Genomic DNA, 13,024 nt, shown 5'->3' on the forward strand with positions numbered 1-13,024 from the left:
GTCTTCACTCTAAAAACTTTTTGTCCAGTTGACGTAATTTAATTTTTCTTTTATCATGGATTATACCTGAACAACTGAGGGATTACACAGACATGTTTTAAAGGAAAAAGGTGAGGTATTGGTGTGCCGTTCTTAAGCAAATGGGTGTGTGCATTGCCTTGCCTGTATATTGCTCCATGGGGTTTATATAAGGGATGAATGAATATTCTTTACACTACAATATAATTCAACTATAAAGCCTTCACCTTGTGTGTGGAAGTCATAGCCCTATTTGAAATCTAACCGTTCCCATATGTTCCCTTCGTTGTATTTCTCACACCTTGCAACCTTTTTCCAAACACCTATAAATCCTTCCAGAAAATGACAAAATGCAATTTCCTGTCAAATGCAACAAGTAGTGTTTCTCCCATTTCCCAGATAACACACTGGAGGTGACATTACAGAGGCTGTGGATTCAACAAGACTTACCGTCAATCATCATGTAGATGAAAAATATGGGAAATTCGCACTCGATTCCATCAAAAAGCTGTGAAGAGACAGAGAGAAGAGGAATTACTGCTTTTCTATTACACCAGAGGGGACCAGCTCAAGGACTTAACAGAAAAGGGTGGCTGAACTTTAGCAGCAGTGAATACAAAACAGTATAGCATATGCGCTGGCGTAGGGGGTATATAGAATCTCCATTCAATACACTCAGAATGCTGAAAGTTATGTTGTTGATGATTTGCATTGCTAAAAGAAAGTTGCCCACAAAGAACTTCTCAACTACACACCATTTACAAAAAATGCAAAGTTAATAATAAATAGAGAAACATGATGAATTTTAAAATGCACCCAAATATTAAAGGAACTGTCCTGCGCTCTTATTAATAAAAAAAAAAAAAAAAAAAAAAAAAAAAAAAAAGTAACTACACTCACAGCTAGACCTGGGTTGCCAGTGCCTGTACCTGCAGATAGAGGACACAAGTTTTTCTCATTCTCAGTATATAGACAGAAGAGGCTCAGAACCTCAAGAATTAACTCACTGAGCTGCAGAAGCTGCACTAGCACTGATTAATGACTGCACCTGCTGCGGTTTAGGTAGTGAGGATTCAGATCAGAGAGCGCTTTTAGGTGTAAACCAACTGGTTTTCAGCATTGAAACTGACAAAGCAAATCAAAGACTCACGTGAGGCTCTCTGCTATCTTACTGGATTATTGTCTTGAAAACACCAAATTATAACATATCCCTGTGCAATGTTTTTTGTAATCAAATGGCATTAGAATTGTTATAAATAAAAGCAATTTGATTTGAACATCTGCTTCATATCTTGGGATACAGTTTGCAAGTTTATGAAATTTAAAATCCAAGTCTTATGGCCAGCTCCTTTAAGTCCTTTAACACTATTGACAACAGTAAACATTCATTACAGCCATCCAACTCAAGAGCGGGGGATCTATACCATTGACTTGTGCTGTGTTTAAACAAGCACAACTTGGCTTCCACACGTAGTCGCAAACTCTTTACATTCTTTAACTGACAAATGAAGCAGTGTTTTCATTGACCTGGAATAAGTGAATAATTACTGGATGGTAAACAAGAGCACGCAGTTAAGCATAACAAACTAAATCACATATACTATGGTGTAATTTATGTAAAGAATGTGTATAATAACTGTGATAAAGAAGCATGGTCTATGTTTAGCCAGTTGCTACTAGCTTTCAGTGTCTCTACAGTCCCCCCCCGTGAGCATGCATTCGTTATGTTCTTGTCACATGTCCAGCTTTTAACTTTAATTAAAGCTTTCCTTCATTTACAAACACTGAGCTGTTGATTGAGTACCTGATTGACTGCCTGGATAATCAATGTGCACTAGAAGCCTATGTCTTATTGTGAAATGCCTCGGTTGACTGAGCCTGGAGAACTCAGAGGGAGCGTGTGGCAGCAGTGGGAGACAATTTTGCACAACGTGAACTGATGCGATGAGTTGTTGCATTAATCTGTGAATCTTGCTCATCCAGAAATCCTATTATAGATTTCAGTCACTGTTCACACATAGGGCTGTGTCATGTGTCAGGGTGACAGTAGAGTCAAGCAGAATCCAGTAGTTATGATTCAGCCACATCGGCCTCTGGTTTGTAATTAGATTTTTTAAAATAATAAATATAATTTGGTATATAATCTAATTACAGTAAAATAAAAATTGAACTGAAATACAGCCAGCACATGTCTTCCAACATGTAAAGGTCCTATATTAAACAAAATGGATTCTTGTGAGCTTTACACCATGTTACAACGTTGTTACCTCCTCTAAAACATACCTGTATTTTGTTTCATGCTTTGATTAACTCTTTATTATTTGTCTGTCTAGGTAAAAGCTAAAAATGCTCTGTTCCACCTTGTGATGTCATGTAGTGGTAGTTTTCAAGTTAACAGCTCCGGTCATTCATGCTGCCGTTCTGTCTCTGAGCAACACATGGTAAACCTCTCTGTTAATACAGCTACAGAAGTGACCAGTGTGTAACTGTGGAGTAAATAAATAAAGGACAGCACTACAAGTGTCTAGAAAGGCGCTGTATAAATCCAATCCAATATTATAGGTCTTAAAGTGGCTATGCTAGTGCTGAATAGGCTTACACAGCAAAATGGTGGAACTAATAAAAAAGGAAGCAGGGCTGTTAAGTATTATGCACAGAGCAAGTATTTGAAAGCAAGCTGTACCTATAGGTTAAGTACTTTCAATTGATACTTTCTTATGCCTTTTATGGCCTATAGATATGACTTAATAGGGCACTAAACTATATACATTTCTACAACTACAGCTACCTTCTTATTTTGGCAAAAAATGATAAAATCTGCTCTCTGTGGCCTTGCATGCTGTTCTGAAAGAGATACTATCTGGCAAGAACAGTTGGAAGAAAGAGGTGAAAAAAGTTGGCCCGGGAGGGAGCTAAAGCAGTCACCCCGTGCGGCCTGTGCTTTTTGGCCTGTCTAGGCAGTAAACAGGCAGGGATCCCTGGTGCTTTGTGCTCCAGCAGCTACACTGATTGTTAAAACTGTCTATCACACAGGCGGCTGCACCCCCTCACTGCTAAACAGACAGAGTGCCGAGGCATCTGTCCCACCACAAGCTCCTCCTAAACAACCCCGAGGCCTCCCATCCACATGTGACCGCATCTTCTGCTACTGCCAAAAACTTAAGACAGAATTACAGTGCCATACTACAAGTGAGGGGAGGCATTTCCAAATATCACAAAAACATTTTGTCATAACACATAACACAAAATACTACCAACAAAAAACTTTTAAAAATGTAACTAAAAATCACCATAAAGGTTCACTATGTAACTTTCACATGTTTTTTCAAGGCCTTTTTAAGCAATATAAACACCTGCAACTGAATAAATGCAAGTTAGATAAATTACATACTGTGGAACATTCCAGACAGGGTAATAACGTATTATAATGACATGATGAGATTTCCATGGTTTTGGACCCAACCCCAACAGAAAAGTTACGTAGTGCACCTTTAATTTGGATCTAATAAAATGTGCATGTCCTGATTTAGTCTTTGTTAGATTTTCACAGTACTAGACACTACTGATCATTGTTCAGTAATAGAAGACTTTAGGAAATCCAACCATCTTGATATTTATGAGAAAGTGTGCAGCATTAATCTGGCACAGTCTTCCCTTACAAGTCGTTTCATTTGCAGTATGTGCTGATGTAGAAGCAAATATATTACAGTAAGTAGACAGGAAGGAAATAGCATCAGTGGGATTGTAAGTCTCCAGTAAGTTATGAAACTGGCATCAATTTATTCTTTAATAAATTGCACGGCCTGATGCTTACATGGACAACTCTGCAAAGATGTGCCCCTAGGGTTGTACAAAGGTACAACGAAAAAATCGAACGCAATTCTAAAATTTGCATTGAAACCAGATACTCATTTGCGCATGTATTGATATTTCAGAAAGTTGGACGTTCCCAAAACAGTTTTAGGATATGTAAATCGATATCAGAATTATTATAGGATCACACGATAAGGAGACCAGCATTATTTTGTGTTAAAAATTACATAACGTGTAACAAAACCAATTGCCACCAAATTTTATACTTTTTAGCTTAATAGGATAAAATACCATTAGTTGCAAATGTTAGTTGGCTATGCTTTAGGACATCACAGCAGAACAGAACTTATTCAACACTACTTTTGCCTTAGCTCAACTTTCGTTTCTGACAATTTTGCAAATCTACAACAGCCCATAGCAATTTCATTTGCTAAAAGGAGGATATTGTTTCGAGCATTATTCATAGGCACACTGCAGCTGTGCATGCCACAAGCAGCAATCTGTCAAGTCCTACTAAAGCACATTGAGAACTGGTCCCCATTGGCTACAAAGTCTTTATATAGCGCAGGTGTAGGACTCTTCTTTATTGTCGAAATTCTTTAAATGCAATAAGCTCGTATTAGCTCAAACATGGGAATAGATTTTACATATCAAATCAACGAGAGGGTATTACACTTCTATTTAGAACGCCACATGCTATTCGCCCCTTGCTCCCTGCGCTAAGTCACTCCATCATCACAGAGCCATCACAACAAAATCAGTGTTCATCCTCCTAATGGAACTACTGCACGTCACATCAGGTTTGTCAAGTGGAAGTATATTATTTTTTCGCATGCGCTTGTATATTTATGAAAAATGGCAGTGCAGGGGCATGGCCTGGAGCGTTGCAGTGAGTTTTCTGGTTAAGTTAGGATTGCGGGCTGAGCCTTGTCCAAGAGGCTGGACTAGTACTGCCAACTTTAAGAGGGGTTCGAATAGGGCCTGGGAGAAATTGCAAGATTACAAAAAAAATGCATGGATGGCATATAAAAACACTTCATGTTTTTGATAAGGAAACAACGTTAAAACATGGTAGAAAACAAAAAAGTTGATTTTGCATAATCCCACCTCTTTAAACAGCATAGTCTTATTTTCAGATGTAGAATGACCCTTATTTTAGGTCATGGATTATAATTGAAAGAAAAATTATCCCCATTAAGACACGGCATTAACATTGATAAAGCTGTAATATTGTGTAAATCTGAATCGCCTGAAAGGTCATCAAAAGTGTGAAGTTTCCAACAAGCCGTGTTTCCTAAAATACCCTAAAGCCCACTTCTTGTGTGGCTTCCAACACTTGCTCCCTTAGCTCATTAATGCTGCAGGGTTAGCGCCGAGGCTAAAGCACTGACTTCTATTGCATTAAGCACCCGGCCTTGAACTCACTCACTGTATGTACTCTTCAGTTCAGTTGTGAAGTGCTATTTTGCTAGGTTGACAGGGGATTTTAAGAAAGGCCAATGAATGCATGGTCACACAAATATATCCAATACAAGTAGCTCTCTTGGAACACACACAAACACTTTACAATGAGGAGTGAAAAGCCACAGGGATTAAACGTTGTGTTCGACTGGGTATGAGTATGTTGTATTAGGGGCTTTATTATCTTAGTCTTTGGCTGTTAACTGTTAAACTAAGTGTCCAAGACAATATTTAAACCCAGGGGGGACCGGGTCGTCTCTGTGGTCAGCTATATCAACTCTGGAAGGGTCTGTCCCCCACGTCTGAACAGCCCTTACAGTCTCACTTTAAGACCTACTTTTACACTGGCTTTTTTGTGTGGTCCTTGTGGTCCTCTGTCTTACAATCTTCTCATTATATTTATTTATTTGAGTTTTTAATCAGTTTTATTCCTCTTTGTGCTGTTTTTATATATTTTTTAATGCAATTTGTGGCTTTTATTTCTTTTATTGTTCTGGTTGATTTTAATAGTTCAATTTGTCTGAAAGGTATTTCTGCTGACTTTTAGGCTTGGCTAACTTGGCTATTATGTGCAACACTTTGGAAACTGTCTTGTTTAGAAAATGTTCAGCAGAAATAAAGTGGATTGGATTGAAACACCTAAGAGGTAAATTGGGCACTGCCTAGAGGACCAAAGGGGCTAGTGAGGGGAAAGGAGGGCTGGAGTCTGAAGGACTAAAGGGGAGAGTAAGGGGGGAAGAGGGGCGGGGTCTCAAGGAATAAAGAAGACAGTGATGGGGAGAAATGGCTGGGTCTGGAGGACTAAAGGAGAGAGTGAGGAGGGAAGACGGGCGGGGTCTGGAGGAATAAAGGGAACAGCGAGGAGGGAGGAGGGGTGGGGTTTGAGTGAATAAAGGAGAGAGTGAGGAGGTGAAGGGTCTGGAGGACTAAAGGGAAGAAGGGGGAGGGGGGAGGAGGGGCGGGGTCTGGAGCTATAAAGAACAGTGTGATTGGTCAAACAGCTTTTAAACTCCACATTTCTGCAGCCAGGAGTTTGTAATCAGAAACCCCTGGCTTTAATTAGGCTAGTACCGTGTGATGTCACAGAGTGTTTGAAATTGCAGTGGCCACTGGAGGCAGTATGTATTCAGTTTGACTGTTTTTGGCCAAAAAGCTGCAATATTATCTAGTTTAAATGACAAGGAATATTAGAAAATGCTATTAAAACATAGTGAACACAGTTAAGTAGCAGAAAAATGTTATGTCTTAATCATCATCACCACTAAAATAAGGGAACTATTATATATTCTTTTACATTTGTTAAAAGTTGGTTATAAAATGGAAACTGTAAACTTTCGAGAAACAAACCTTCATCTCAGCAGGTTTGTAGTAGCGCCGGTTCTTGTCCTCATTGGCAGTGCGGTAACCATCCCGAAGGAATCTCTTGAAACCGTACTTGCCCCGCAGCTTTCGAACAATCTTATCCAGTGTTTGACTGTAAAGTGCATCATCGTCTACTGCAAAGGCAGGGTAGCTGATTGTCGAAAGCAAAGCAGCATCTGTGTTCTGGAAAAGGAAAAACACAGTGTTGTTAAAAAAAATTGTAAAAATTATTTCTTCATCATCTTGATATGAGTTCATATAATGTGTTTCCAAAATCTGTATTTTTAGAATGTTAAAGAACTTTTTGCTGTCTGCTGGAAAATATATGTTTGATAATATAGGTTTACACATGATTTAAATGCTGTAAAAAACTTTTGACCAAGATTTTGTTGAGCTTCCTTGTTAAACCTTTACCTTGAATGAGATATTTAAGCACTTCTGGTTCAAGACATGCAAACTGAAACTTTAAAACTGGAATACTTTTTCAACTCAAAATGTTAACGGTCAAACACCCCAATTTTAATGGTTTGGGTGAATCTGGAGCACCATTTTAGATCTAGAATTTGGGCTTCAGTGCATCCTCTGTCTGTATGAGATATCTGCCAATTGTCAATAATCATCCTTTACTACAGCTCTAATTTCCTTGTTAATGTCTTCACAGGTTAAAAATTGATGCGATATCAGCTCGGAAACATATTCACCAAAGGTACTGTACATGTCTATATTGAAGATTGAATTCTAATATTGCAAGGGGAAGTGATATTACAATGATATTTTATGATTATCCTGAACTTTATTGGTCCTCCTGCACTCTTGTTGGGCCTTTAACGTCTATCTCCCATGGCTATAACATCACTCGGTTGGCCTAATTACACTCATTTCCTCTGCGGCTGATGGCTGCTATTCTGCCCGGCACATTCAGCTCAGAGATGTGATCATTTAAGTGTCTACGCGCTGCTGGGAGGTACACAGCAAAGCTCCACTTTAGACTGGTTCACTCCAGCCGCACCGCCCACATCTGCAGACATCACTTGCTTTTAACATTTGTCGTCAACAACTCTGAAAAGTAAACATCGTTCAAGCGAGTGATAAATATGGTAAACAAATTTAAAGGTTGATATTTTTTTGTCTGCTGTTTTTCTGAATTCATTTGCATAATGTGTTTTTAAAAGATCGCTTATTGTAATTGGTTTGTTATATTGTGATATAAATAATCTTAAAATGTATGTTCACTGCCAAAGTCTAATTTTGGTTATAATTAGCAGACACATTTCCAACATATTTTTTGACTGTGTTTCCATGGAGTATTCACTTTGCTTTGGTCCCTAATGCAGAACTGGAGATCATTAAAAGAGAGAGAGAAACATGTTTCTATGGCAAAAACCTATTGTAAAAATGACTCTATCCAATGAATGGTCAATAGTGCTTAAAATATCATCTATGGCAGGAAAAATCACCTGACAAGTTCCATAGTAAAGGTGATGAAGCAAGCCATGTTGGTTTCTCTCTTTTTATTTTTTAATTCATTAACATTTCTGTAAATATGCCAGAAATAGCTAAGAAGGCCATTTTTCATCTGTATTCCCGTGACAGATGTTAATGTCGGCCTTCAACCAAATGAATGGGCTTTCTTTTCTGTTATAATGTGTTAATTCACAAACATGAGTGAAATTTAAACTCAAATAAAAGGAGAACTTGCATGAGAGCGTGACTCCCGGGGCAACAAGGAGCAGAGTGTTTGTCGGTTCCTGTTGTGGGCGTCCAAATCCACAAATATCACCGACCACGAGCAGCCCTGCAGAGCAAAGCACACAAACAAACAAGAGGACTTATTATTACCTATGCAAAATGACTTCATTACCGCAATTTCAATTCCACTGTCAACAAATCTGTATGACTTGAGGGGAACCAACCAGCTTCTTGGAAAAAACAGCTATTAGCAAAATATTTGTTATGCTGTCGACACAGGCTAACATTTTATTTTGGTATACAGTGTGGGAGGGCTTGACAAGCACAGAATGGAGAGTCACTTGTACAAAACTGAAGTGGCACCAACAATGCTACGCTTCAATCCAGCAGTGGGCGGGCCGACATTTTTCTGCGTACTTAACTCGGAAAGTGGTCACAACATTTCTAGCGCTAGTCCACTTTTATCCATCAGCCTTGTCACTCCAACCTCCTCCTAAGCACTTTTTAATGCAACGCAAATGTATTATGCATAACCAAAAGTATTTTTTAACCAAAAAACAGGTCAGGTTAGCCAGAGGTTTTAGTCAAATCAGCAACCTTTTACGGTACAGTGCAGTGGATTGCAAGTCGCCAGTGTAGGCAGCTGTCAGAGTAGTGGATGTTTCACTTCAGCCTTTTTCCAGTGTTGCATCAGCAGTGGAAAAAAAAGTATGAGTGGAAGTAATTTTACCTTGCATTTGTTCAACATTAGTTACCTTGAATAAGCTTGTGAAAGAAGAGATGGGTCCCAAAGGTGGTAAATGTCAGCCTCTCCACATTATGCTGTTGCAATGATGTAGAAAGAAAAAATGGAAATGCGTCTTGCCTGCTGTGAGTACCGGTACTTGGACATGCCCCTGTCAATCAGTATTGAATTATAAAGGGAAGGTCTGCAGAGGAGGTCAGAAAAATAGTGGAGGATACACTATAGAAGTTGGAGCGTACATAGCATACATGTACCTGTGTAGAGCTGTGTAGACTAGATTACAAAATACAGTAAAAGCTTTCTATGTCCTAAATAGACACAGGATCAACTTTAATGTTCTCATGACAACAGGTTAACATATATAGAGACCAGTGATGTATCTCTGGCCTGCACTATTGCATCAATATGGCTCACACATCATAGGAAGGTCTGGAACACTGTTGAAAGGTCGTAACTGCACTCAGAGGTGATAAGCTACTACGCCACCGCTGCACATGGGTTGAAAAGTGACTGCTATTCTGCCCCAACTGCCTCTGCCTCTGCATGTACTGGTCAAAGCTGGGACAGAATGGGCAAACAAGATAACCACTCGCACCTGAAAGAATCCTGAAGAAATGGGTGTAGAGGTGGATAATATTGACAAAAAGGGGCACACTTTGTTTTACAGTACTTGCAACTGTAGCAACAACGTGTACTAACATGTGATGGCACAGTAGTAAGGGGTTAAGATCAGGAATGCACTTTATTTAATGAGGTTGCTACACTGACGGTTAGAGTAAAATAAATGTAACCCCAAAATGCAAATCTCCATATTTTTGGATTATCTCAATTACAATAATCAGACAACATTTTGGCTAGCTGTCCAACATGTGTAAAAATCTGCTCCCTTTCAGCCTTTTTTAAATTGTATTTTATTATAGAGGAGAAGCCTGATATTTTTAAACAACAATTTTATTATTAAGCTTTTGTGTATCCTCCACTTCTGCCTGGGTGCACAGTACAATCTCGCAAAAGCTGCCTATAAAAAGTAAAAAGCAATATTTATAGGATCGGATGAGTCCACTCTACTGTATCCCTCCTCCAGCTGGGTGTGAATTAGACGACAAGTCCCAGGAGAGACAGAGGAACCTGAGAGGATTTGATTGTTCAGCCGTGTTTACACAGCCCTGTGAATTTAACGATGGGCTTTAAAAGCTCAAGGATTCTTCTCCTGGCAAGATCAATCTAACCAGCCGCGCTAAATCTGTCACAGAGAGAAACCAAGAGATCATGGATACCAAATCTTGTGTCCACATAACTGATAGGGTTTCCATTCAAGCAGCACAAAGACCAATAGGATCTCACTGTAGACAATGTGAGATGTGATAGCAGGCTTCAGAATGAACCAAAGGCTTCAATTTAAATAAGGCATATGGTGGTTTTGTCTACTATTAAATTATTATTTTGGCCATTTTAAATCTCAGTATTGATCTAAAACAACTTCATAATAATAGAAACAAGTCAGCTGATTTCTGGGATGGAAAATTGCAGTGCTTTAGGAGGTATTAGAAGCTGAGTCCTGCTTTCCCCTTTTTGGATGATTTGTGAACTACACTCATTGACAAAAGTTTACAAAGACTAGTGGGTCTGAAACCGTGTCCTGTCTCTCTGATTCCAAATGTCGTGATTGACAGGCGGACTAACCCATCAGAGAAGAGCATGCTCTGTTCCGGTAAAAACAAACACAGCACCGTGGGAGTAAATAAGGGAAGAAAAACAATACAGATCAGTCTGAGAAACAATGTGGATATGAGAAGAGAAAACAATTAAATGAGAAGGGAAAACAATTATAACGTGGTTAAAAGCTCTGAAAGATCAATTTTGCACAATATGTCTCCTTTAAGGACATCTGGGAATTTAACGTTGGAAGGAAAATAGCTATCAGAGGAAATAAAAAGATTGATAGTGATCATTAATGAGCAAATGAATGGCTTGCAATGGCCTTATTCTCACAAAGGGACAACATGGATCATAAAACAGACACCTTTTACTAAGTGCTTCTTTCAACAGGGCTGAGGGGGATAACAAAATCTATCACCGTGCACAGTTAAAGGCCTCATTTCAGAGATGATCAAAGTAGCACAGACTTCCAATATACACTCAACCTAACAGCCTCATACAAGCTGGTGAAAAACACTCCAGCGTCAAATGCATTCTATGGGATGAGAAAGCTATTCCAGGTGAAGTGAAGGGGAAATAATAAGACAGGAGTTGGTACAAGTGGTGGGATTCATTTTCCAATCCATTAGGAGATGTAATGAATGTCTTAGTCTTTCAGAAAGACAAAATTATAGAAAGAAATAAAAAAAAACAGTAATGCAAGCCGCAGAGATAGAAATATTCAAACTGTGACAAACTCTGAATCAAGAACTACCATTAATCACAGTGTGACAAAGCCCAAAGTCGCTGAGTCAAAAACAAAGTGCGGAATGAATTGCTAAGTGGAAAGTGAAACTGTATAGGAGCATTAGCAAGGCATCAATGACATTATCATGCATTAGCAACACCAAACTGGGTAGTGTAACTATACCACTGCAATCAGGTGTACAATTACTAGTTTGAATACAGCATAACATTCAGAAATTAACCTTGCCATTACCTGTCATATACTCAAGACACATGATACCACATTTTGGGCAAACTGGTTTTAGACATAGTATCTGGCAAATTGAGCAGCTTGTTCCCTTTCCTGATAGTTAGCTTAAGAACCAAAACAGACCTAAGCATAAACAATTTTTCTATATAAAATATTTTGTAACTGTAAATAAAACAACATTACAATAGCTAAAGGTGCACTATGTTACATTTCTAGTGAAGGGTCCCACACTTAGAAGTTGCTAGAGTTGTCAAAAGTATTGAAAATCTGATATTAATAGATACTAAAACTAGTATTGAACTAAAGAAAGTCACATTCACAGGACAGAAATGAACCTTTTCTGCATAGAAGGGGATACACACATGGACCACTATGGAACCTACCTGAACGACTGAGAGATTAAACAGATATAAGGCCACATGGTTGAAAATTATATTCTATTGTCTCTGAATCAGCATGGAGTATCAGAGTCTATTCCTTAGTATTAAAATTGAGTTTTAGAATTGTGACAACACTAGAACTTACATTGTGCACCTATAAAAACGTAAATTTGCTTTGCTTATACTATTTATCCACGTAATCTATGTTCATGAATTATAGAACAAACCTATAAACACAATACATTCAATATAAATTTAAGAAGTGCAGCTGTTGCCTAATGTATAGTAGGAGCAATGCATCTCTGTGGACTCAGTAATACAAACTAGGCCGTCTATCTGCACAGCGATCGCACAAAGGGTGACAAAATTAGACAGGACGAGAATGTACGAGCATCTTGGGACCTCTTTAGAAGTAGGTGAATTATTTAAGTACCTGGTTGCCAAACAAGTTGAATCCATTGATGGCCTCCAGAGCAGCTTTAGCCAGCCCCACGGAGCTGCGGAGAGAAAAATGACACACAGGACTTCAGTGATTTATTGCGACATAATACGCTTGTTAGATGAAGTCGGGAATAGGCTAGTGGGTATCTTTAGACCGCAGAGTATTACTTTAATGGGAAATAGCTTCTTGTCCGGGATAGAGATTTTTGTAAATTGTCCTAGCGTAGATAATGCCGATTTAAACCAAGAAAGGCAAGGGATTCGCAATGGCTATAGCTACTGTGATTGTAGTCCAGACTAGATGTTCATGTTCATGTCATTTTGCTTCCCATTTTGAGACTAGTAAGATGTCCCTACTTAGGAAAAAAGGAGGGAGCAGAGAGCGCATATGCTGACGTATCAGAAATTATTCAATACCATTAGCCAATGCAAAATTGATTCTTAAAAAGGGAGGCATGAGCTAATTCAGTGTAGGAAGAC

At 38.8% G+C, this 13,024-nt stretch overlaps 1 protein-coding gene across 3 annotated transcripts in view; it reads right to left on the reverse strand.

The window, feature by feature from the left end:
* phkb (phosphorylase kinase, beta) overlaps nucleotides 1-13,024 on the reverse strand; it is a 101,068-nt gene that overhangs the window by 54,229 nt on the left and 33,815 nt on the right. For all 3 annotated transcript variants that reach the window (XM_033983740.2, XM_033983732.2, XM_033983748.2), the window contains 4 exons: nucleotides 12,537-12,600; nucleotides 8,354-8,449; nucleotides 6,640-6,837; nucleotides 469-526 (listed from right to left, as the gene is read on the reverse strand). In XM_033983740.2, the coding sequence (XP_033839631.1) occupies nucleotides 469-526; nucleotides 6,640-6,837; nucleotides 8,354-8,449; nucleotides 12,537-12,600 (416 nt within the window). The remainder of the gene's footprint in view (nucleotides 1-468; nucleotides 527-6,639; nucleotides 6,838-8,353; nucleotides 8,450-12,536; nucleotides 12,601-13,024) is intronic.

The sequence above is a fragment of the Periophthalmus magnuspinnatus genome, chromosome 3 (genome assembly GCF_009829125.3).
Source record: "Periophthalmus magnuspinnatus isolate fPerMag1 chromosome 3, fPerMag1.2.pri, whole genome shotgun sequence".
Lineage (NCBI taxonomy): Eukaryota > Metazoa > Chordata > Actinopteri > Gobiiformes > Gobiidae > Periophthalmus > Periophthalmus magnuspinnatus.